This window comes from Crinia signifera, chromosome 3 (genome assembly GCF_055691185.1).
Source record: "Crinia signifera chromosome 3, ASM5569118v1, whole genome shotgun sequence".
Taxonomy (NCBI): Eukaryota; Metazoa; Chordata; class Amphibia; order Anura; family Myobatrachidae; genus Crinia; species Crinia signifera.
Window position 1 is genome coordinate 121,272,591 of NC_139219.1, and position 25,135 is coordinate 121,297,725.

General features: G+C 44.3%; 1 protein-coding gene across 2 annotated transcripts in view; it reads right to left on the bottom strand.

The window, feature by feature from the left end:
• CEBPZ (CCAAT enhancer binding protein zeta) overlaps positions 1 to 24,014 on the bottom strand; it is a 35,115-nt gene extending 11,101 nt beyond the window's left edge. Inside the window, exons 1-10 of one of the 2 annotated variants that reach the window (XM_083176431.1) lie at positions 23,876 to 24,014; positions 22,666 to 22,891; positions 15,101 to 16,629; positions 13,894 to 14,125; positions 12,818 to 12,977; positions 9,085 to 9,173; positions 8,948 to 9,001; positions 3,154 to 3,256; positions 1,799 to 1,867; positions 1,599 to 1,665 (exon numbers count right to left, since the gene is read on the bottom strand). In XM_083176431.1, the coding sequence (XP_083032557.1) occupies positions 1,599 to 1,665; positions 1,799 to 1,867; positions 3,154 to 3,256; positions 8,948 to 9,001; positions 9,085 to 9,173; positions 12,818 to 12,977; positions 13,894 to 14,125; positions 15,101 to 16,629; positions 22,666 to 22,797 (2,435 nt within the window). In that variant the 5' untranslated portion in view covers positions 22,798 to 22,891; positions 23,876 to 24,014. Of the gene's footprint in view, positions 1 to 1,598; positions 1,666 to 1,798; positions 1,868 to 3,153; positions 3,257 to 8,947; positions 9,002 to 9,084; positions 9,174 to 12,817; positions 12,978 to 13,893; positions 14,126 to 15,100; positions 16,630 to 22,665; positions 22,892 to 23,000; positions 23,139 to 23,875 lie in introns of those variants that run through there. The other variant, XM_083176430.1, reaches the window with a different exon arrangement.
• Between the last annotated feature and the right edge of the window lie 1,121 nt (positions 24,015 to 25,135).

The following is a 25,135-nucleotide window of genomic DNA, read 5'->3' on the forward strand; positions in this document are numbered from 1 at the left end:
GCAATCACAACCTTTTACTGCATAGGGGTCAACGTCGACACTTCAAGTATCCTGATGACGGGTTAATCCCAAAACGATGTTGACCACTATGCAGTAAACGTTTGTGATTGCTATAGTCCTGGAGTGATGCCTGTTCCTTTCTATCCCTGTATACATTGGAGGTGTTCACCCGGGCAAGTACAGTTTGCTGTTCCTGTCAGCAGATGAGTGCCGGGTTACACAGAATTCTATCTATCTATCTAGGCACATATACACACACACAGAAAGACAGTATTTTGGATAATGGATTATTTCATATTTCGGAATGGTTAGATTTCAATGTGGTATCTTGCATTTTGTTGTATAAACGCATCAAATAGACAAAAAAACATAATGTATTTGTTGACAAGTTAGTGTACTCAGGCACTTAATTTAAATGCTAAGCAATCATTTTCTTGCACGTACTCGTGCCAGTTATACCCCTTTTACACTGCTGCAAAAACCCGTTTTTTTCCCCATGGATCCAGGTCAGCGGCGGTGTAAAAGGGGTTAACCTGTGTGACTAGGGTCGAACACTGGCAGGACCTGTGTAGTGGGCAGTGTAAATGGGTATGCAGATAATCCAGTGTCCTGCTGTCAACATGGAGGTTGGGTGGGGGGCACACACAACCTCCGCTGCTGTACTGTTCAGAAAGCAGCGGAGGGAGGAGATGAATGGATGCCTGTGTGCGGCATCCATTCACCTCCCGGACAGGGGCTGGGGTCAGCCCAGCAGCTTACCTTGGTGCTGGGCTTGCCCCCAACATGGTGGTCTGGGGCCCGGCGAACCCAGCTCCTGGAGATGATGTCATCTCCAAGCGCCACCCGTTTACACTGAAGGTCAGCACCGCAGTGTAAACGGACCAAAATCCTGGATCTGACCAGGCAAGCTACAGTGTGTCCCCAGTATGCTTTTAGCACGCACACACACACACAAAAATGTTATTAAAATATTATATATCTTATACATTTATTTATCTTTATTTATTTACTAACAGGTTTGATATAGAGCAGTAAATTCCATTGCACTTTACAATAGAAACCAGCGATAAGGCAGTTACAACCAAAACAGTAGTATACTGTACATAGAGTTTGGCTGGATATGGACAAAGTACTGTAGGGGTGATTCAGGTTGGTTTGCAAAAGCAAACTCCTTCTTTAACCCCTTGAATGGTGGGTTTGGCTCGGGCAGGACAAACCTACCAGGGCAGGTTTGTCCTGCCCCAGCAATACTCCCCACCATTTCCAGAGCTCCCCTGCCAACGCCCCCGCCACCATTCGCACCAGTGACCAGACGGCAGTGACTGATCTCCTGAGTCCGAACCGAGCGGGGCCTGCCGCCTGGTCACTGCTACAGTGCGAATGGTGGGGGGAGGGGGGGGTTGTTTGGTAGCAATGACAGCGGGGTGGCCCTAGAGGTTGGTGCGCAGCTAGAGGCACCACTGGCACACACATCCTTGTCGATGGCATGCCTGGAAATTTTCTGGGAGAGCCTGCTCCTGCAGCCATTTCAGCTACAATGTGTTAAAGTTTCCATTACAGCATAGCAGACACACATACATTCATTTTTATTTTCTTACCTGTGGAAGAATACTTCATCTACTGGTATTTCACCTTCTTCTTTTTCAATAAACATGGCACTGTTAACTAAAAGATTCAACGAAATGAATATCAAATCTTTTGATCACATCATTTATTGCATTACTGCTGTTCACATTTTCAATTTTGACCAAGCCTTTTGAGGCTTCAAGTGCAGCAGTTTAAACTTTTAGAATAATACCTGGATGTATCTGTTCATTCATGTACAGCTTCTTCTTCTTTTGATGCATTAAATATCCTCTGTTGTTCTCTGCACAAATATAATAATGTATTATACATTGAATTTAAGGATTATATATTACAAACTTAAAACAAGCAGCTAGCATTTGTTACATACTGTACCCGTCAAAGAAGGCTAACCTTATGGGGAAGCTGGTCTATGCACACTTACAGAATGGTTATGGCCAAAATTAAAAGTGGACTAAGCAGTGCTAAAATACATACATTAATAGTCTCTATGGTTATAAATGTTTTATAAAATAGGTATTGTGGATAGAAACATAGAATGTGACAGCAGATAAGAACCACTTGGCCCATCTAGTCTGCCCCTTGGCCCATCTAGTCTGGATGTACAAAAAGAGACAAAGAAAAAAGGGATGAGTGATTGAGGAAAGATCATGTGTGTATGTCAGGGCTCGATGAATTTCTTTAAAATCTAGGAGCAATCTAGGAGCCAGGATGAAAATGTAGGAGCCAGATAAACTAATAGGGACAGCTCGGCCCCCAAAAATATACACACGCCATAATGCCCATTATATATACCACACGCCGTAATGACTATTACACATTATACCAAACTTCGTAATACTTATTACATAAAATACCACATGCCGTAATTACATATTATACCACATAAGTTCCACTTATACCTACATGCTCATTGCTATGGGTTTCATGCTTGATGCCAGGAGTAAACATGCTCTGCTAGGGGTTACTATGCTCTGCCAGGGTTAAATGCTTGTTGATATGGGGTTACCATGGTCTGGAAGGGGTTAACCTGCTCATTGCCAATGGGGTTAACATGCTGTGCCAGGGGTTAAATACTTATTGCTATGGGGTAACCATGTTCTGTCAGGGGTCAACCTGCTTGATGCCAACGGCAAATGCTTGTTGCTACAGTATGCCATAGTCTCCCTGCTGACAGCAGCTGGGGGTTAGTGGCAGCTGCAGTGGCCAGTTACATGGTGGCCTTGTACCCAGAGCTACTGCTGCTGTGTGCGGGGGAGGCCAGGCTCTGACAGCAACAGCCGAGTACATGGTTCCCTTTTAGCCGGAGCTGCTACTGCGTGTGGGGAGGCCGGGCTCGAGCTGAGAAATAGCCGCACCGAAACTGCTCTGCCATGCACCCAGCCATGACCAGATTCTGCTTCCTCCTCCCCAAAAAATCTGGTCGCCAGGAAGCAGAATCTTGCCTGGTGTATGTGATTGTCAGTGCTTCTTTTTCATGAAAAGGAACTAAATTTATTGTCCAGTAATTTTCAGAGATGTTATTTGTTACAAAATTGTTTTTTTCTGACACAGCTGTGAAAGCATTACCTTGAAGTTTTGGTTGTTTTGGATTGCGATACACAAAGCGGTCCAAAAATCTCATGAGTGTGAAATCCTGCAGAGGGTCTCCTGTGTACTGGATAGAATTTCCCTGAAGCGAGAGGTTTCAGATCACCAAGATGTGTGGATATGTTTAATATTCAAAACAATACAGTTTTTGGCATGTCATAACCAAATATTCCATGCTTACAGTTTATTTTTTAGTCCATCCATTTTTAGTACAGTTTATTTTTTAGTCCATCCGTAAATTGTAATTTTTTTTCCCTAAGACAAGATAGGGCCTTATTTTGGCACACAGTTCTAACACTACTTCTACATAATAAAATCTAGTATAGCCTGTGTGAAATTGCACTGCGCATGCGCACACCAGTTTGCTTATGCATAATGCAGAGGCCTAATTGCTAGTGAATGGGCATAACAAGGTGGTGGCATTCAATTAGGGTGGGTGTGAGCAAGAAAATTAGATTTTGGTATTTACTGGTAAATACTTTTCTCCGAATACACAGGGGACACTATAGTACATACTTACAATAGAGTATAGATTAATAGTCACTGGGAAATGGCATGTTAAGAATTTTATTCAGTGTGACTGCTACACCCTTCTCTATACGCCTCCCTCAAGCCAGTCTTAGTAACTGTGCTATAGGAGAACTGGGAAAGAGGAACAGAACAAGAACACCCATAACAATAATATAAAAAAAATAGTAAGAAAAGCAAACAAAAAAAAACTAACAATATCCCCCAGCCAGGAAGAACATGTCTGGGCTTGTCCCCTGTGGATTCAGAGAAATGGATTTACCGGTAAGTACAAAAATCCCATTTTCTCCTTCATCCAGCAGAAAACACTGGAGTATATACTTTCAATGGGGACATCCCACAGCTCCCAACCAGTGCGGGAGAGCGCCGAGAACCCTGCAGAACCACATAGCCAAATTGCAAAGCACAACTTGCAACGGAATATGCTGCACTATATAAGAAACTGTTAATAAATAATAATAATGGCATCAAACCTGTAAAAATGTATGGTGGCTTGACCACATAGCTGCTCTACAAAGTTGGTCCATAGAAACCCCACGAGCATCCGGATGTGGCCAGATAGGCATGCCAAAATGTTATAAATGGTGCAGATGCAAACTCCACATTATTCATCAAAACTTGAGGTTCTTGGTATATTAAGTGGCCAAGAATATATGCCCACCAACCAGCTTCACAGTGACCTTGTTATCTCTGGTTGGTTCCGAATACTAAGTTTGGATCAGGGGTGCAGGACCCCAAAAAAGCCACATCTGCACCTAATGTTTTTTTCTTTGCAGAACAACAAGTCCCAGCACGATAGCACCTCATATAAAGTGTGCATTCTAACCCCCCCTATGGTTTAATATTGTGTACACATTACACCTGAAGGTTGGGAATCCTTCAACTTAGAGTAGCACCCCTGTCCACATGATCTGAATTTTTTTTTACCAGTTTGGTCCCTGGTAGCCACAGACTACAAACCGAAGACCTAAAAATTTACACAATTTGCTAGTCTTTGGGATGAAATTGGGGTGTGGCTTCCCTTGGGGTGGCACACCTTAATATTTATTTAGCACTATTTAATTTTCACTAATATTTTACTTTCTAGCACTTTAACCCCTAGCTTCTGCTTCCTTCTTATCAACACACTAAAACTTTAAATATTAATTTGTGTGCTGCCCTGAGGTGACAGGCTTTCGCTGGCATTTTGGGGTCCCGCGCCCCTGATCCAAACTTAGTGTTAGGGATCCACCAGAGATAACAAGGTCCCCGTGAAGCTGGTTGGTTGGTAAATATTTATTGACCAAGTAATATACCAAGAACCTAGAACTTTGATGAATAATGTAGTCCCAGCATGACAGCACCTCATAAAGATAGGGTGTACATTCTAAGACCCCACCTCCCCCTTTGTCAAATAGTAAACATAATCCAATGTGCAAGTGTTTGCGTGGAAGCTGGCCAGTCTGGTCGAGCCAAATCATACCGAACCAACAGCGAATCTGAAGCAATCTTGAAGCAAGAACTGGTAAACTTCTGGTTTTAAAGCGAATCTCAGATACTGTTGATGAGAGGAAGGTCTATGAGAATATGTAAATACACACCCTTGACATCGAGTGAGACAAAGAACTCGTCCCTTTCCAGCCCTGCAATGAGGGATCGAAGGTAATCCATCTTTTTAACAAGAACGGATTGAGATCCTTCAAATTTAGGATAGGCTGTACGGAGCCACCCAACTTAGAAACTAGGAAAAGGCTGGAATAAAAGACCAGGTATCACAATATCACTCCTGCCTCTCAGGAAGAGCCCAAGAGAAAGTAACCAGCTCCCGAGGGCATTAATGTAGGGGCTGGCTTAAGGCCCCCATACACTATACGATTTTGGGACGATTTCATCCGATTTCGGCGCTTTGGGCCGATAACCGGATGAAATCGCCCCAAAATCGCAGGTGTGTGATGTATGATCCGATCCGATGCGCGGTCCCGTGCGCATCGGACCGGATCAGGGAGGTCGGACGGTCAGCACATAAGATCATCCGACCTCCCTGTATGCTATGCATATGCCTGCCCACCTGTCAGGCATATGCATGCAGACACCGGGGGGCGGGGGAGCACGGCGGGCAGACACACTGACCTGGCTGGGCACTGGGCAGCTGTGATCAGATATAGCAGCGCTGCCGCTGCGGGACGGGACGCACAGTGGCGGCTATTAGATTTTTAAAATCCCTGTCAAATGACCGGCCGTTCTGTGATTGGCTGAGAGCTCTCTCAGCCAATCACAGAACGGCCGGTCATTTGACAGGAATTTTGAAAATCTAATAGCCGCCACTGTGCGTCCCGTCCCGCAGCGGCAGCGCTGCTATTTCTGATCACAGCTGCCCGGCCAGGTCAGCATCACTCATTTGTTTGCCGCCGCCCGCCCCCACTACCGCCGCCGCCCGCCCCCACTACTGCCGCCGCCCGCCCCACTGCTCCTCACCGCCCTGCAGCTCCCCATTTGTTTTACATGTGATAAATCGCAAGCGATTTATCACATGTAAAAACTGGCTCATCAAGTGCCAAATTGTATGTGAGCCTCCCGGGGAGCTGCCGGGCGGCTCACAGGAGAATTGGGTCCGACTTGTCCTAAGGACAAGTCGGCCTAATGTATGGGGGCCTTTACACTCCCAGTGACTACTAATCTATACCCTATTGTAAGTCCCCTGTGTCCCCTGCTGGATGAAGGAGAAAGCCTTATTTGCAAGAGAACTGAAGAAGGTGCAAATCAGATGATCACCAACACTTGAAATGAATTGAGAATCTTTTTAATGAAATTATTTTCGCATCCATGAGGTGTCGAGTTGTTTCTGCTGTATTAGAGACGTTTTGGCATGTTAATGAATGACTAATTGCAAATGTTAAGCGCAACGGAATCTGCTGAACTATACAAGAAACTGTAAATAAATAAATGAACTGTAAAAATATGTTTGTGGAAAATAAAAAAAAACCTGTATATTACATTCACTCAGCTGCAAACTCTGGTTCAACCCCAGTAAGTGCATGAAATGCAACACCAGATACATACAGCAAAATATATAAAATATTGTTTTAACCATTATAAGAATATATACCATTAGCATCTGAACTTAATGATTTGATAACCTTTCAATTTTACAAGGTGTGCTAGAAAAACAGATATAAAGGCCCCCTTACATTAGAACGATTAGAATGATTTTGGGCCGATATATTGTCTGAAAAGTGCCACATCGTTTGCGTTTTCGATCTGATCCGCGGTCCTGTGAGAGTCGGATGAGAGCCTCTAGGTTGGTCGGACCGCACCTGTGATTTGTCGGAATCGGATGGACAATGGAGTGCTTTTGGCACATGCAATAGATCGTATGTGATATATTGCAGAAAGTATAGTACACATGTAATTTGACCAGATAAATCTCAAAACAATTTATTGAACCAAATTGCATGCAAAAAATGACACCAAAGTACCAAATTGGATGCAATCACTCCCGGGAAGGTCCAGGGGAAATTGCATCCCATTTCAGCATCAGATTTATCGTTTTAATGTAAGGGGCCCTTAAGATTTTCCGCTCACCAATATTAGATAAATATCGGTACTTGTGTAGTTTCACGGCGCCGTGCTACTTCCGGGTTCTACGCTCGCCACCAACTATGTTAAAAAAAAGTAACTTAACTACATGCCAACATGGATAGTTCATACCTACACTATCCATGTTGGCATGGAGTTGATTTGAAATAGCGTGGCGAGCCACCGAGCCCGCAGCGTGGGCGAGCAAAGCGAGCCCCGCAAGGGGACTCAGACGCACGGCGCCGTGAAACTACACAAGTACCTAAATCTCTACCTGTAACAATTAGAAGTTTGTTTCTAATATACATACAAAAGCACTTACAGGACTTTGTCCATAAATAAACAGGGGATGACCAGCTTAAGTCTGTAATTATATATGGGTTGGGATCATTTGGTCTATTGCATTATGGTCGAAAGTCATTAGGTCGAATCCATTAGGTCGACATGCTAAAAGGTCGACATGACTCTAGGTCGACATGGGAAAAGGTCGACATGATTCTAGGTCGAAAGGTCATTAGTTCGACAGGTCATTAGTTCGACATTGTCTATGTCGACATTCACAAGGTCGACATGGGGTTTTTCACTGTTTTTTTACCTGAATGTCAACACAGTCGACATGGACACAGTTTAAAGTGCACTGCATCCCCTCGCAACGCTCGCTGCGCTCGCTATGCGTCGGGCACGGTGCCTCGCTACGCTCGGCACACTATTTTATTCTCCCACCACGCCCTAGTGGATGGTAGGGCATGAAATACCGCCTGTCGGCACATGTTGGCTCAAAAAACAGTGAAAAACTCCATGTCGACCTTGTGAATGTCGACATAGACAATGTCGAACTAATGACCTTGTCGAACTAATGACCTTTCGAACTAGAATCATGTCGACCTTTTCCCATGTCGACCTAGAGTCATGTCGACCTTTTAGCATGTCGACCTAATGGATTCGACCTAATGACTGTCGACCATAATGCAGTAGACCAAATGACCGCATCCCATATATATATATATATATATATATATATATATATATATATATATATATATATATATATATATATATATATATATATATATACACATATACACATACATACATACACACACACAGTGAGTGTGAGAAACTTAGCAAATAGCAAGGACAGGCATCTATTGTGTACAGTGACTATTGAACAAGGTTTACTGTAAGAGAGGTTTAAATAGAAAATGTGTGGGGTCTACGCATATGTGAATACGCGTCAACCCCTTGAGTGAACGACCTAGGCGAGTTTCAAACTCGCCAAGCCATTACGCTCCAGACAGAGGAATGTGTAAGCGGGGATCTCATGCAAATGCGGGTATTCGCACGGTGGGGCAGGCGGTCATACGGAGTTTACCATGTCCGAATCAGGCCCAATAAATGAAGGTAGCCTATGCATCAAAACATAGTACATTTGCCATATTCTCCTTTAATGCCTATGTTTTAAATGATGCAAAATCTCAATAGCAGATTGATAAAAAAAAAAAAAACATTCTCAATGGACATGTTCTAGATTACATACATATTCGTGGCAATAATTAAAATGGTGAACTTGGCTTAGAGTTGTTTTGAGAATTTAGCAAAGTTCTTGTGTGACAGGATGATGTTCTATATGTACATATTATGTAATACAGCAGTAAAAATATCCCAAACTAAAATGATTACGTAATCTTACCTCCAAGATGGTTTTTGCAAACAGTGCAACGGATGGATGAAAGTGTTCAGATAGCTGTGTGAGAATAAAATGAAAGTCAGTATACATACTAAACAATTACACAGGAAAAAAAAAAAAAAAAAAGGGTGTTTGCTTACTTTCTTAAGCTCCCAAAGACTTGTGTTATCAGCGCCACAAAATAAAGGATTTCTATTCAATGGATCATACTGGCTTGATTTATTTAAGCCTAAAAAAAAAAAAATTCAAAATAAAATAAATTTGTTTAAAAAGGTACAATTACATGTTCTTGATCACTGAAATTATTTAAATGAATAACAGAAAACAGGATTTTGCTACCGATAAATATTGTTCTGATTCCATAGGGGACGATGTAGTCATTTTGATGGGTTAACTAACGGAGCCAGGTACTTATTAAATTATGTGTCTGTCTCCTCCCCTTCTATGCCCCTCTTTCAGACCAGTTAAGCATTGTGCCAGAAGAGAGATGGGAAAATGAACAACAGAGAAGGAGATACATATGAAACATGAAAACATAAAAACACATGTCACAATTAAAACAATCTGGCAAGCAACTGCAACTCAGAACATAGTAACATATAAGCACAACCACTCTCCTGCAGACTAAAGAACAGAGCAGTGTGGGCATCCAGCTTTCCCTACGGAATCAGAGAACGGGATTTATCGGTATGTACCAAAATCCTATTTTCGCTTTCATTCATAGGGGATGCTGGAGAAGTCATTATGATGGGGACGTCCCAGAGCTTCTCACATGTAACAGCCCAAGAAATCATTCCAACTAAGCGTATTCAAAGTCAGGCAACAGATTACACTCCAAAGGCTTTGCAAATTAACTTATTTGTAAGTTTTTAGATGTGTATGCGTATGTTGGTCTATTTATAGTCCAATTTCTGTTTAATACCCACCTTCCAATGTTTTTTATGATTATGTCTATTTGTGTCTTAGTAATATAAATTTTGACAAAGTTTATATCGATCTCAAAATGTGTCCTAATCATTGTGCTCAGCGTGGTATAGTTTAATGTTAACATATAAAATAAAACTCAATAAATAGGGATATGTTAGTGTGTATTCCTCTAAGTTTATTGAGCTGACAGTTCAGATCTTGTTTAATAAGTCCTTGTAATAAAGAAAAATGAAATATACGGATAGTCACTCTAGATAGAATATCCGGGTAAACTGGGCGCCCCCAGCCTCCTAGGATAATAGTAATCCGCAGAACAGTAGGGTGAGCGTGTTGTCCAGCGAATTTACAATAGGTTTAATCCGCTGGACAACAGGCTCAGGAGGAGGGCAGAGAAACTGTATGGTTCAGGGCAAAGGGCGAGTGGCTAGAGCAGCAGCAGGGAAGTGCTCTGCTGCTCCCGCCACTCGCACTGCAGCGTCTTCTCCTGCCCGGCTCCCTGTTTACTCTGCGCCCCCCCGCAGGTTCTTGCCCAGCTCCCTGTGCTACCCCCGTCCGCTCTCTGGTCGCGGGCATATCCCCGCTGCTGTCCCCCGCTCCCATTGTCCCTGCAGCTCCCCTGAGTTGTATGTGATAAATCGCATGCAAAACTTGGCACATGAAGTGCCAATCGCATGTGATCCCTCCCGGGGAGCTGCTGGGACAATTGGGTCCGACTTGTCCTTATGACAAGTCGGACAAATGTATGGGGGGGGGGGGGGGCCTAAGAGATTGATCCTCCTGCACATAGGATAAATCTCGAGTCAATCAGGTCCAATTTGTTATACAGTAAGGGGCCTTAATACGTCTGCTGGCCAGCCAAATCTTCAGGACTGTATTGTAAAGATGGCCGCCACATTAAGTTAAAACTTGGCCCCCACAACCTCCATCAAGATCACGGCGTATGCACCACAGCCAACCCAAAAACATGTCCTCACCACTGCACCAAAAAACCCACTACTGCAGCACACCCGGTGGGTGGGACACTATAAGCATGTCCCCTGGGTCCGATGTCCCTTGCAGTCGGGGAGGTAGACTCCAACCTCTTAAAGAGGAGGCCGGGTCCCCCTAGCAGTGTCCCACAGTGCAGACTGACAGTGGCCAACTGACAACTTGTTGTTGAAAAGCAAATACAAAGAAAAAATTATTCTGGAGCCCTAGAGTTAGTGACCGGCTCTCTTGGGCACAATCTAAAAACTGGTGAGAGGAGCATAGAGGGGGAGGAGCCAGACAGACACATTTTAATAATTTAAAGTACCCGGCTCCATTATTCACCCATCTATACCCCATCATAAGGACTACTCCAGCGTCCCCTATGTATAAAAGAGAAAGTTGTATATTCTGACTATAGTAACACATACAAATAAGAAATGTAAAAATTGGTATGCAGTGTTCATGGAAGAGTCCTAAGATTACAGCAGGTATACAGCTACGGGTAAAATACCAAGAAACAAATCGGGCGCTATGACTGTGTCCGCTCAAATCAATAAATGATTAAAATAATCAAATTCATTTAATTAATTATGTATATAATATAGCTAAAGGCTGCTCCCAATGGCAATCTGAAGGTTGCCCAGATAAAACTGTAATAAAAGAATTATATACACTTTGTGGTTATAGAATAAATTTGTATATGTATATAAATATGAGAAAGCGCCACACCATTAGAGTCAAAAATTATGATACAATTTAATGCAAGAAAACATTCTTTATATTAATAAAAAATTAGACTAATTACAGTACATAACACAATAAAATCAATCATTCAAATATAATCAGCTCCTCAGAGAGAAATATAAATTTTTATAAATAGCGTTCAGTTTGGGCCAGCTCCAGGGGAGTGTTTATAGTGTCCACCTTTGAGAGATGTATTAAAGGATCCCAGCAATAATAGAAATTGTATACTCTGAAAAGAGGTAGATGAAGTTCTCTTTATGACAGAAGATATTAGGATGTCTAGAAATGAATGAGGTGGCCGTTCTAGATAGTAGCAGATGTTTAAAAGATACAGGCAGTTCCAGCACACAGCAATTGCCCAATACTACCTTGGCCGTTGGGATCTGGTCCTCAAAAGTTCTTGTGCCCGCGCAGGGCAGAGTGTCCTGCTCATACACTCCTGCAGCAACGGACACGGACAGTGTCCTCTGCGGCTCAAGCTTCACCCGCCCGGTGGGATTCCTCCGTACTCGGTCCACCGGAGAAGGATTTATTGAGGGGAGCGAGCTGCACTTTGAAGCTGCAGTGATGTTGAATCAGCTGTTAAGAGCCTGTAGCAGTCGCCGAAAGAGGTGAATAATGCTGGATATTGCTGGATCTAATAGAGTCCAATTGAAAGGTGGCACTTGTTCCTGATGGCCAATATAACGGGGGTATACACTCCAGAAACCCTTGACGCATTTCTCTGCTTAAAAGCAATGCGGTTTCATCAGAAGGAAGTGTACAGCTACAGGTACTATACTTATATATCTAAATCTATAATTTCTTATACTGGTTGTCACCCTGGAAGGACCCTTATCATATTTAACAAGTTTTACATAGTTTAAACGCATTAATAAATGGACCCAGATAGAACATGGGCTTTATGATGAAAGCGGCTACTTCCTGGCTGGCTGGCGGTGAAAATGCAAAGCAGCACATGTAAAGTCCATTGTGAAAACATGTACCTTTTCACATTTTCAGCCACAACAGGAAGCAGCTTCCAAATTGTGAATGAAGCCCTCCAAAGGTTTAAATGAATATAATAGTTGAAAAGCTGCACAGCAGTACAAGTATGTGATTTATTCCCAAGCTAATTGATCAACATAAAGAAAATAAAGTGTCTCAGGACATTCTGCTTCTTTAGATGATAAACATCAAATATTTGCTATAAATCCATTTGATAACCTTAAAAAAGCATATATATATAGCTACCCTGGAGAGTCTGCTGATGGATCCATGAAGCAGATGCACCATTTTCAGAGGTTACATCATCAGCATGATTTGCTTTCTTCTGTTCACCCTGGATACTACTACCATCATCATCATCATCATCATCAGGTAAGTCATGAAAGTGTTCCTCTTCATCATTTTCCTTGGAAAAAACAAACAGCCTTCTTAGAATACTTTATTACTTTGAGTTGTGATATTTACAAAACAACCATGCCAAAGGCTTTTAATAATAATGTGATACAAAAGAGTCCATATTTTCAAATTGGTTTAGTATTGGTTACAATTCCTCCCCCCCCCCCCCCCAAAAAGAATGTTAATGCAGCGGGGAGTGGTTACCCTGCCAATGGGCTTCACCTACTGCAAGTAACTTCCTGTAGTAGATGTTGCTAACCTACCGAAGCATCATCATTCTGAGTGTTTACACAAAGCAAATAATACAAAGGTATTTCATAGAAAGAAGCGATAAGCCTGTGAAAGGCTGAGATTTAGATCATCATCAGCAAAAAATCTACTTATATAGTGTTTGAATATATTTTTATGTATTCAGCATGTAACATTACAATACAGAAAAGTAGGACAGACAGAAGACATATGTACTTTGTGTGTGTATATATGCATGTACTCACCTAGTAATGAATTCAGTTGCCCCCCATGGCTGCCACTAGATGGCATCCGACAGAGCAATTCAATTATTGCACCGTTTTCTGAACAGCCGCAAGCAAGGGACATTTCAGCTCAAAGCATCAGAGGCTGCGAGGTGAAATTCAACACTTTAGACACCAAAATGGGAGTTTGATGACCAAAGTATTACTTTAGATAGGTATAGCTGTTATTTTCAGCTATACCTGGTAACAAAGGTAATGGGTGCCCACTGAACAATGGAATCACCGTCACCCCTGCAAAATTCATATATATTATATAATCAGGTTTTAAGGATAGCCATATTTGAGCACTGGTGACATAAAAAGTACCTCAGTTATTTTGATTTATCCAGCTGTGCTCAATCATGGATAGCACTAAAACCTGGCCAGAGGTTATATGATACATCAAATACATACCCCATTTTCATCTAGCAAAATCTTCAGTCCTGGCTTTAGTTTGAAAATCTCAGATATCAGGTACAATGCTCCACAGATGAAAGATGGCTTTTGACAACAGGTGATTTGCAATAATCTCTTCACAAATGCTTTTACCCGCCTCAGTACAACATCTGCTTTCATAGATTTAAAAAGAAGATTGAGGAACATTGTTTGCCTAGAGCCCTGTGATAATCCTGGATCCAGAAGCTTTCTGCCAATAGAGAAATAGCAGTATATAATATTGTCACTTTATACAAAGGCATAAAGAAATCTGAATCACATATTTATCTTTTTAGTAAATGAGCCAAGTGCTAGAGTGACAGCGTACGTGTAGGATATAATACACGCTGCTTGCATTATTGGAAAGTTTAAAATAAAGCACATTCTTCAGTCAGCAAATTATTTGGAATCATAGAACATGTTAAAAATAAGCTATGAAACAAATGGGAAGATATAATGTTTCATAAATAACCTGTAACTTGGGACGGTGATAACCATTTTTTTTATATAGCACATTCCTCATTACACAATATATTATTACTTAAAAAAACATATTAATTGGGAAGTTAATTGGGAAAAAATAGTGTAATGAGTGTGCCGTCTGTCAGTCACGTGGGTCCAAACAAAACAGGCCTCACATATAAGTCTGCCCATCTGGAATCTTCCTTGAAAGCCCTGTGGTCAATCCCCCTGGCACCACTGATAAGGTGTATGTTAGAAGCCAGCCCAGTAAAGGGCACCACTCCCATAACTAATAACAGTAGTGTTCACACTAAAATTGTTTTTCCCATTTTTTGAAACTTGTAAATGCTCCCTGCACTTATCTGTGGCAGTCATTGTCAACTCTTCCAGCTGCACCGTGATCCACCCTGACATGTCGCTCAAGTACTCTGCGGAGACCAGAATGTCAGCTCTTCCAGTGGCCCCGCTGCTGTGCTGACACACAGCAGAATTCTCTGCTGCCAGTCAGCACTACACGCTGGATAACCCCCTTCCCCATGGGCAACAAGCATGAATCCACCAGCTTCAGGAGATAACAATTGTATCTCAACCATAGAGTTTGGATGGAAAAACCCTATAACTTTTCTTTATCAGATTAAACATTAAATATTGTGATTAATACTAATATAATAAATATGAAAAAGGTGAAAATGAACATGGAAGATTATAAGCGGATGAGTTTTACCTATATAAAGCTGCATAATACCGATTTGAAACAGTTTGTTGTGAATCCATGACTTGGAAGAGCAGCATCAGGGTCTGTACACTGGTATTAAAGTTCACAACATGTTGTATTCTGAACAGGGTGTCTAGCTGCTCCTTCACCTTCTCATTGCCTATCTGTGCATATGGATATGCACGGTTTACTCCGGTCAACAAAGCTCTCAAGATTTTGGAGTCAATGTCCTTCTTCTTTATGCATGCTCGGAAAAAACAAAAGTAACCTGTTATCAGCTGGTTAGCCAGGTCAGATTCATCGTGGTCAAAAAGTATTTGGTTCAAAAAGCAAACGCCATAGTACTGAGCTTTCTCACTGATATTGGGACGATACAACAGTCTCTCTACTTCTAGGCACACAACTACTTTCATGTTTGGATGTTTGTTCAGTAACCGCTCAAGTAAATAGGAAGCTTTGGTGGCTATTTTGTAGTGTGGGTCACCAAGTTTATTCACCAGCAACACTAGAAGTGTCTTCTCCTCCTCAGGTTTATTGCAGAGAAGCTCATGGACCACATTCAGAGCCTTGGCTTTAGTTGCGATCAAAGTGTCATGAGTCAGTGTTTCTAAAACCTTGACAAACTCTGCCACGTGTTGTTTTAACTGTTCTTCAAAATACCACAATATTAGTCGCCGGTCCCTGGCATCTCTGTTACCGCTGGAAATTTCCTCCAGATTATCAAACGGATGCTGAACAAACATATGGAGTTTGCGATTGTCTGGCAAAAGATCTGATAGAAGTAAATCCTTAAAAGTGTCAAGTGCCATAATGTTTTGTCGTTTGCTACCCTTTTTTCTGATTACATTTACCAGGTTTTCAACAAACTGCAATGACTGAACAGGAGCATCCTGGATAAGGACTATCATGGCAGCCATCCTGTCTGCTAATGTGCCTGTTGATACAACCGTTTTCATCCATTTGGTGTTAGCCCCTTTCTGGAGTGTCTTCTTATTTTTATACAGGTTTACCTCATGCTCATACAACTTCTCAGCCAAAGCTTTATATTTATTGACATTGTCCTCATTCTGAGGCTGCATTGAGTATTCTTTAGTATACTCATGATCGTACCACTTTCCACCAGGTTTAAGGAGTATTGTTGTCCGTTCAAAAAATTCAAACACTGGCTTTACTTTGTTTTTTGAGCCTTTACTCGAAGAAAGGCTCGCTTTTTGCTGGACTTTCATTTTTCCATTTTCCGCTTGATTCTCTTTTTTGATTTGTGAATCTTCTTTTTTGATTTGTGTTTCAGTTATTTTTTTCTTAACTTTTTTTGTCTTGTTTTCTTCTAAACCTGATGGTTTGGTATTCTTTTCCTTCCCCTTCGGTTTCACAGAATCCTCCTCTTGCACTGCAATACCATTGCTAAGTTTTTGGATGCCCAACTTTTCTACAAACTCCTTTAACTCCCCTTCTTCTAGATCATCGATTCCACCTTTCTTGCCGCCATCCACTATTTCTTCTGCTTCTTCTAAACTTGCAAGCATAATAAAATCTTGCTAAATATGAAAAACAAAAATAAATATTAGATGTATTGATTAAAAAAAAATATATATGATGAAAGTATATTGTTAAACATGTTCCACATTTTATATTCCCAACATTATAGCGCTCAATTGCTGCCATGCTAATACTTTGCAGTGTAAGGGAAAAGCTTCCATGGATCAAGTATAAAAGATAATGCTGGCTGCTAGCAACTGATATTATCCTACTATTGTGATGAAATGACCAATACAATATTATTTGATCATAAAGGCAGGCAATAATAGTGTTCCCGGTAGGCTTCTTTTGCAGGGCGCTGCGCCCTGCCCCTTTAAAACATGCTCAATTCCACCCTGCCCTTATTGTCCCGCCCTGCATAATAATATGTGCCGCATCTTAATGTCTCTCCCCGGCCGCTCCGCCCAGCATAATGATACACGCAGCTTGAGCTGCGTGTACGGTCTCTCCCTGGCCGCTCCGCCCGCCTGCCCTGCATAATGATATGTGTGTACTGTCTCCCCCCTGTCGCACTGACCTCTTGCTATGTGAGCGGCAGTCAGCTCTTACAATCAGCATGCCTCCTCCCTCCTGCTGAGCTGACATGCCGCTCATGTAGCAAGAGGTGAGCGGCGTGTCAGGGCTATTACAAGCAGCATGCCGCCTCCCCCCTGCCTGTCCACCCCACCTCCTTGGCCTGCCCAGACACGTGAGTCACGTGAAATGCACTATCACAATGCCTGTTATTGGTGGGGTGGGGGGTCCTGCGCTATCACAATGCCTGTTATTGGTGGTGGGGGGGGGGGTCCTGCACTATCACAATGCCTGTTTCATTGTTTTGGAGTGATTTATTGAGTGTTTAATTAAATTTGCTATGTCCCTTAGTGCCTGTGCTTTGAGGCACCAAGAAACAACTGAAGCCTGTAGGGACGTGGAGGAGGAGCCTGGGCTGCACTTGAAGAACTCTATTCTACTTGGTGCCTGTAGCTCCACCCACACCCCACTGTCCCAGTGACCACCATTGGAATGAATGAAAAATCTTCTTTAACACTAACGCTTTGATATGAAAACAACACTGATATTAAACCATTATGATGATGGGAAAAAGGAGAGACATGCATAGAATTTTGTTTTACATACCACTAACTTTCAGGGACAGAACCAATTCATACCCCTTTCAGATCAGAAATGCTGGGTCCTACCCAGAATTTTGAACACAAATCTAACCAGTTTGGACCAAGCTCAGACCACTTTCACTCCAGCAGATGGACCCAGGTCTTGAAAAACCCGAGTCTAACTGGCTTCATAGTGGATGCATGGAGATAATTTCATAATGACCTAGGTTGGACCATTCACACAGCACCATGGTCCAGGTCGGTCCAATGTCCTACCCTACTCAACTGGAGTTATTTTTCCTGGACCAAGGTTGGACCATTCACACAGCACCATGGTCCAGGTCGGTCCAATGTCCTACCCTACTCAACTGGAGTTATTTTTCCTGGACCATTTCAGACTATGGGCAGAATGTAATGCTGCCTGAGTTCGCCAACATTGCAGGATGCTGGCTGAACTTGGACATTTTTTTAAAGGGGCAATCACTTACAAGGCAAACCATGTCTTGTAAGCGATTGTCCCTTTGAAAAAAGGTTTTAAAGAAGGATTTTTGTTATTCCGCACAGAGTGCGCCTTTTGTGTCGGTTACATATGATTTCCTTTTATTTCTCTAGTAATTTTTTTTTATTTCTAGGTTGCTTTTAATGGGTGGAGCTACCCTTCTCTGATAATATATATCAATCGTAAGAGAAAAAGAAAAGCATTGCATTCCGCCCTAATGATAATCCCGGGTACATGTACAATGGCATAGCAATAATCCCACAGACCGTTAAGCGGCATGGGGAGCCAGAACTTGTGGAGTCTGTGGGGAATGCCGGAATGCTGTGACAAGCTTAGCTTTGCAAACCTCCCTCTCAGGTACTACATATGACGTCAAACAAATGGAGACGCTGGAAAGGAGGCTTGTACAGGAGATGCTGGGATGTGTACACATAATGTAAGGTGCACTCTACGTTTTGGGGGACAATCCACTAATAACTGCAATTGTTCGAAAAAAAAAGCCTGTAACAGGACATTTAGAAGTGGCAGATTTTACCTAGGGGCTGCAGCCTGCAGCCCGCCCCCCGCAAAAAGTTAAGTCTGGTCCCACATTGGGACTGTCTCAGTGTGGCTTTCTTAGGAACAGTATGTGCTCCCTACTAATCAGCCAGTTCCAGGGACTGCCAATCTGGACCGCAATATAACAGCAGCCCTACCTGGCTACTGCGGTGCCTGGAATCCTACCATTAAAATTTGTGCACAAATGCAAGATTGTGGCCCAAGCATGCACATATTTCAGACCTGCAGTACCCCCAGGACACTGAGATAGAAGTTGCCATTGGTTAGGAGCAGATTGTCGGGTATGAAATCTCTCTCTATAAAAGGCTTATGGGGCCTACACACGGGGAAAGATTGCTCAGCACACGGTGCTGCACACCGATGTGTCAGCGCTGTGTGCTGAGTGATCTGTCAGGGCCTTCTCCAGTGAGAACACTCACCCTGGCCCACAATATTACCAGATTTTATGGGGCGATTTCAGAGCATTTTCTAAGTGATCTAACTAGATCACTTAGAAAATGCTCCTACATCACTCCGTGTGTAGGGGCCATAACGATAGCAATATACCGCCCCACATATCGCAGACGCCCGGCGATTAGTATCCAGCATGCTGGATAAATCTAGAAAACTGGGGTACTTTTGTACTAGCACGGCGCCCATCGCATCGCAGACCATAAGGCATGTGATGGTATGCGATGCGATGGTATCCGATGCTATACAATTTTAAATTGTATACCATTGAATTGTATGGCATTGTATGCCATTCTATCGCATATACAATGGTATGCGATTTAAAATTGTATAAAGCACCCTAAAGGGTTTTCCCATGTAAAAAGTGGCCCCATAATTAAACAAACATGTTGGGTGCTTACTATGTTAAAAGCACCCCCAACGGCACCCCCACTATCAACGCCAACCCGAAGCATGGCAAGCGGTGGCGGTACGCGTCCTACGACCTTTCAATACACCCACTATCCCCGTCGGCATGGAGTTGATTATATATAGTGTGGCGAGCGCAGCGAGCCACCGAGCCCGAAGCCTGGTGAGCCCCGCGAGGGGACGCAGAATACATGTAAAGTAATATGCGTTCCCTCGCCACACTATATAAAATCAACTCCACGCCGATGTGGATAGTGGGGGTATGAAAAAGTTGTAGGACGCGTACCGCCGCCGCTCGCTACGCATGGGGTTCACGTTCATAGTGGGGGTGGCGTGGGGGTGCATTTAACATTGTATGCCCCCATTAGGGTGCTTATACAATTTTAAATCGCATCGGGTGTATGCCATGTGATGCGATTATATGTCGTGCAACCAAATATCGTGGGCGCCGTGCTAGTACACAAGTACCAAAACTGGTCCTGACAGATCGCTCAGCCCACAGTGATCCCCGGGCATCTTCTAAGCAATCTCACTAGATTGCTTAGTAAATGCACCTACATCGCTCTGTGTGTAGGGCAGGGCTCGACAAAACCTGGGGGCCAGGTCGCCATGGTGACCAGATTCTGCTTCATGGCGACCAGATTTGCCAGGAAGCAGAACCCCCGGGCAGAGTGGTGGCTTGAATTATGGATAGCAGCGGGCCCCGCAGTGGGTTTATACTGTTATATATAACAGCCAGCGCAACAGTGCACAACTCTCCCGGCTGCTGGGAGACGGACAGGAAGAGGCAGGGAGAGCTGGCAGCAGCCTCTGCATAAGTAGCGGGTCCCCGAGGCTGGTTATTCTATCAGCAATTACAGCAGCCTCGGGTGTCCCTGTTCTCAGACACGTAAGCAGATGGCCCCATGGTGGGTTATACTGTGCAATATAACAGCTAGCACAGCGGCAGCTCAGTGCACAACTCTCCCGGCTGCAGCACAGAGCTGCAGTGTTAGCTCATGACTGGCGCGTGAGCCGCCTTGACTTTTCTAATAGTCGCGCTGCGGACCTTCTCTGATACAGCGGCAGCCGGGAGAGTTCTGCACCAGTCTGCTGGCTGTTATATTGAACAGTATAACCCACGGCAGGGCCATCTGCTTACGTGTATGCTAAATGGGGCACCCGAGGCTGCTGTAAGTGCTCCTGATAGGATAGACTGCTCACTGAGCAAGGTGCTGCAGTGTCTGAGGGGAGGAATCACTGGATGATTCTTGTTACAGGAGTTTAGCAAAAGCCCTTTGTCTCATGTGTGGACTCTGCAAGTAGTAAGCAGGACTCTGGAAGAGACAATCCTTGTTGAAGTTATTGCAAACAGCAGGTGTCAAAGTTCTACGACGCCACCTCCCAGAGGCTCTGGAAAGTGGGCATTGAGTTGGGGAGCTGAAGTTTTGGCTAAGGTGCTGAAAATCCTGCCAGCCCTGCTTGAATCCAGCAGCATGTGTAGACTACTGCCACCTGAACCGGGACTGTTGTAGGAACGCTTCAGTTCATAAAAAGAATTGAATCTAAGTCTACTGGAAAGTGAAACAGATACTGTACAGGCATATAATATGAGAGTGACCACCTAGCAAGACAGTACGCCAGCGAAGGAACGGTTCCCCTCTAATAATGTGATTATAATAATACCAAGCCTCTGCCATTCATCACTCACACATACAAGGAGGAGCAAAGTGCAGCACAAATACCTATGTATACCACTCCTGATAGGATAACCAGCCACAGGACACGCTGCTGCCAGCTCTCCCTGCCAATCTCTACCTCCTGGATCCTCACCGTGATCCTGCAATGGTGCCCAACCCCCCCCCCCACGTCATTTTTTTCCTGATCTTCCCCTGCCTGGCATCAAGCCAGAAACCCATAGCAATGAACATGTAGGTAAGCAGCTTATGTGGCATAATATGTCATGGGCATTATGGCATGTGGTATTATATGTAATGGGCATTACAGTATGTGGCATCATTTGTATTGGGCATTACAGTGTTTGGTTTACTGTGTAATGGGCATTACTGTGGGTGGTAAATGTAATGGCCATTTCAGTGTGTGGGATCATGTGTAATGGGCATTACTGTGTTTGGTTTACCCTGTACTGGGCATTACGGTGTGTGGCATAATATGTCATGGGCATTATGGCGTGTGGCATAATATGTAATGGGCATTACAGTGTTTGGTTTACTGTGTAATGTGCATTAGGGTGGGTGGTAAATGTAATGGGCATTACTGTGTTTGGGTTACCCTGTACTGGGCATTACGGTGTGTGGTATATGTAATGGGCATTATTGTGTGTGGCATAGTATGCAATAGGATTTATGATGTGTGGCATAATGTGTAATGGGCATTGTGGCATAATATGTAATGGGTATGTGGCATGTGGTGTAATATGTAATGGGTATGTGACATGTAATAGGCATTATGGTGTTACTTTTTGGTGCACACTGTCACTATTTTTTTTCTGGCTCCTACACTTTCATTCTGGCTCCTACATTTTTTACAAAATTGTCAAGCCCTGGTGTAGGGGCATAGTGATAGCAATGTGTGGCACCGGCAATTAATATCCAGCAGGCTGGATAAATCTATAACAATGGCTGGTGTCAGGGCCATTGTGCTCATGGAGACACTGGCCCTGACAGATTGCACTGTGTGCTGAGCAATCTAGCAGGCGGAAAATTGCTGAGTGTGTATGCACTGAGGGATTTTCAGAAATGACCAATGTGCATACATGCTGGGCAAAAACGCCCAGGGTGTATGCACATTTAGCCAACAAGCTGGACACGCAGGAACCCACATAGCCATCACTTAAGGGCATACACACGAAGTAATCAGTGCTCCATTTCTAAGCGATCTAGTGAGATTGCCCCATTTGTATGCCCCTTTAGAAAATGCATTGAAATCGCTACGTGTAGGCCCAATAATTTTAGTATGACTTTTTAGTACATCTACTCCTATATAAGTTCTGCACAGAAATGTAAAAGACCCACACATCGCCATACCTTGGTCCCCCCTAAGCGCAGGACCTCGTCCAACGTAAATCCGCCTTCTACATCCTCCCCGATGTCTGCATCATCTCCCAGATCCACGGTCTCGGCGCCACGATCACGTCTAGGCTTCACGAAACCCTCCATAGCTGCCGTAGTCTGTTGTGTTGGGCTGAGCAGCAGCTAGGTAAGCAGCGTGCTCTGTTTGACTGTAACCGGAAACACGCGAGTCCTGTGTCAGCTGTAACACAAATTCATAACCAATATAATATAACAAGCACCGGTCATCACATATTTCCATATCTTCCAAATCATACATGCACTAATATAACACGCAAATAATGAAACACCTGTGTCCGATAATGGTCTTACAGCCCGAACGAACGGTAGATGCTAAATTATAGTGGGCTAAAGGACCTGTGATGACATCACACCCACGTGACCCGCTGTGATCAGTGGGAGGAGCCAGTACACTGAGCTCCGTCCATTTCCTCCTTCCTTCCTACTGCAGGCAGGAGCAGCATGTGCTGCAGAGTGGATGTGTGAGACATCCCAAGTATCAGGTACACATATATCCAGCGGCACCCTCTCACCCGCCCGGTTGGTACCCCCCCACGACCCCTGATTTTACCACCCTCCTTGCTCGGCGGTACAGCACCCCCCCCCCCCCCCCCCCCGCCACCTTCTCGCCCGGAAGCACCCTCCGCTCTTACCGTGCACCACAACCCTGCTGCTGACTTTTTTTCTCTCTCTCCTCTGCTCTCTCCCCCCCCCCCTGCCCCCTCTTTCTCAACCCTCACTCTGCCACAGTCTTTTGCTTTCCTCCCCATGTTTCACCACGCTTCCTCTCTCTCCCTGGCGCTGTCTCTTTCGTTCTCTACTTGACACCATCTTTTACTTCATCATTAACCCCTTTCTCTCTTTGACACTCTCGTTTTCTTTCCCTGGCATCTTCTCTCCCCCATTCTCTCCCTGATACGCTCACTCTTGCTCCCATCTTTCTTTCTCTTTCCCTCCCTGACGTTCTTACTCCTCCTGCTTGTAACTCTGGGGTAGATTTATTAACCGGTGAAGTGGGGTATATGCGCTATCCCCGTGCGCTAAAGCAGGGGATAGCGCATCCCCTGATCTATCAAACCCGTTGTGCGGGTACTTTAACGGCAGCGGTTCGGGGGCGGGGACTTAGCGCATATACTAGTTTTAGTACAGCGCGCATTAGCCATACCTAATTTATGATTCTTCTTTATGTGCCATTCGTGAGTCTCTGGGGTGCTGCCCTTATCGCCAGAATTTTCTGGCGCTGCGGGTCTCCTCTATGAAGTTACGTGACACTTGCTGGTCTCCAGCGTCTTCAAATTCAAACTGCGCATGCGCCGGGTACTACAGCATCCCCGGCAAACATTACCCGGTGCATGCGCAGTTTGAATTTGAAGACGCCGGAGACCAGCAAGCGGAAAACTGCGCATGCGCCGGGTACACAAAGCGAGACCAAGGTATCCGGCGCATGCGCAGAAGACGCCGCCGGACGCCTACAGCATTCGTTATGGGAGGAAACGTATCCCCGGCAGGAGGGGATAACGCACTCCCATAACGTGCACACAAACATTAATAGATTCGGGCGAAAGTCAGGTTCTCTTCACCACGATAAAGTGGTGAAGCGAACTTGCGCCCATAAGGTTCCTTAAAGCAAGATTAATAAATCTACCCCTCTGTCCCTCTTTGGCTCTTCTCCCTTTCTCTGACACCCTACCCCTCGCACCACTTTTTCCAAGAAGCCCTCTCCCTCTTTCTCGCACCCCTTGCCCTTTCTTGCTCCTCTTTTTTGCTGTATTTCCCCAACACCCTCTTTGACTATCACTCCACTCACTCTATCTTCTGCCCCCCACCCCCACCCAAGAGACTGCACCCTTTCACAACTGACCAGAGTGTTTCATTCCCCTTCCCACTGGCTTCACACCTAGTTGCAGTGTCCCCCCCCTTCTCCTAACTCTGCTGCCGAGTAGAAGACCAGAGGTGGGGCAGTGTCGCCCACCTCTCTCCTAGTCACAGTAATCGCACTCAGTGAAAAATAAAGTGTGTCTCCCCGGGACCCCTCTTTGTTAAGTTAGGGTCCTACTCCACTGTTTTTGGGTCCCATCACATAAATCTTTTGAGCAGTGGCGTAGCTACAGAGGGTACAGGGGTGATGCCACTGCTATGGGTCAAGGCTGCTTGGGGGGGCACCATGGCCCTGGAAGGCAATCCCCTGCACCCTTTTTATTCTCCAGGTGTTTTTTTATATTAATATTGCTGATCGGGCATGGCTGCTCTGCCAACCGACCGCCCAACCCCCCCCCCCCCTTTAATTACCCACCCGCCTCCCTTCAGTGGCTGCACAAGAGACCCTGCACTACCAGTGAAGATGATGGCACATGAGACCTGCGCCACCGGTGCCTGGGCAGAGGAGACCTACTACACTACTGTTTGTACTGGGGGGGGCTCCCCT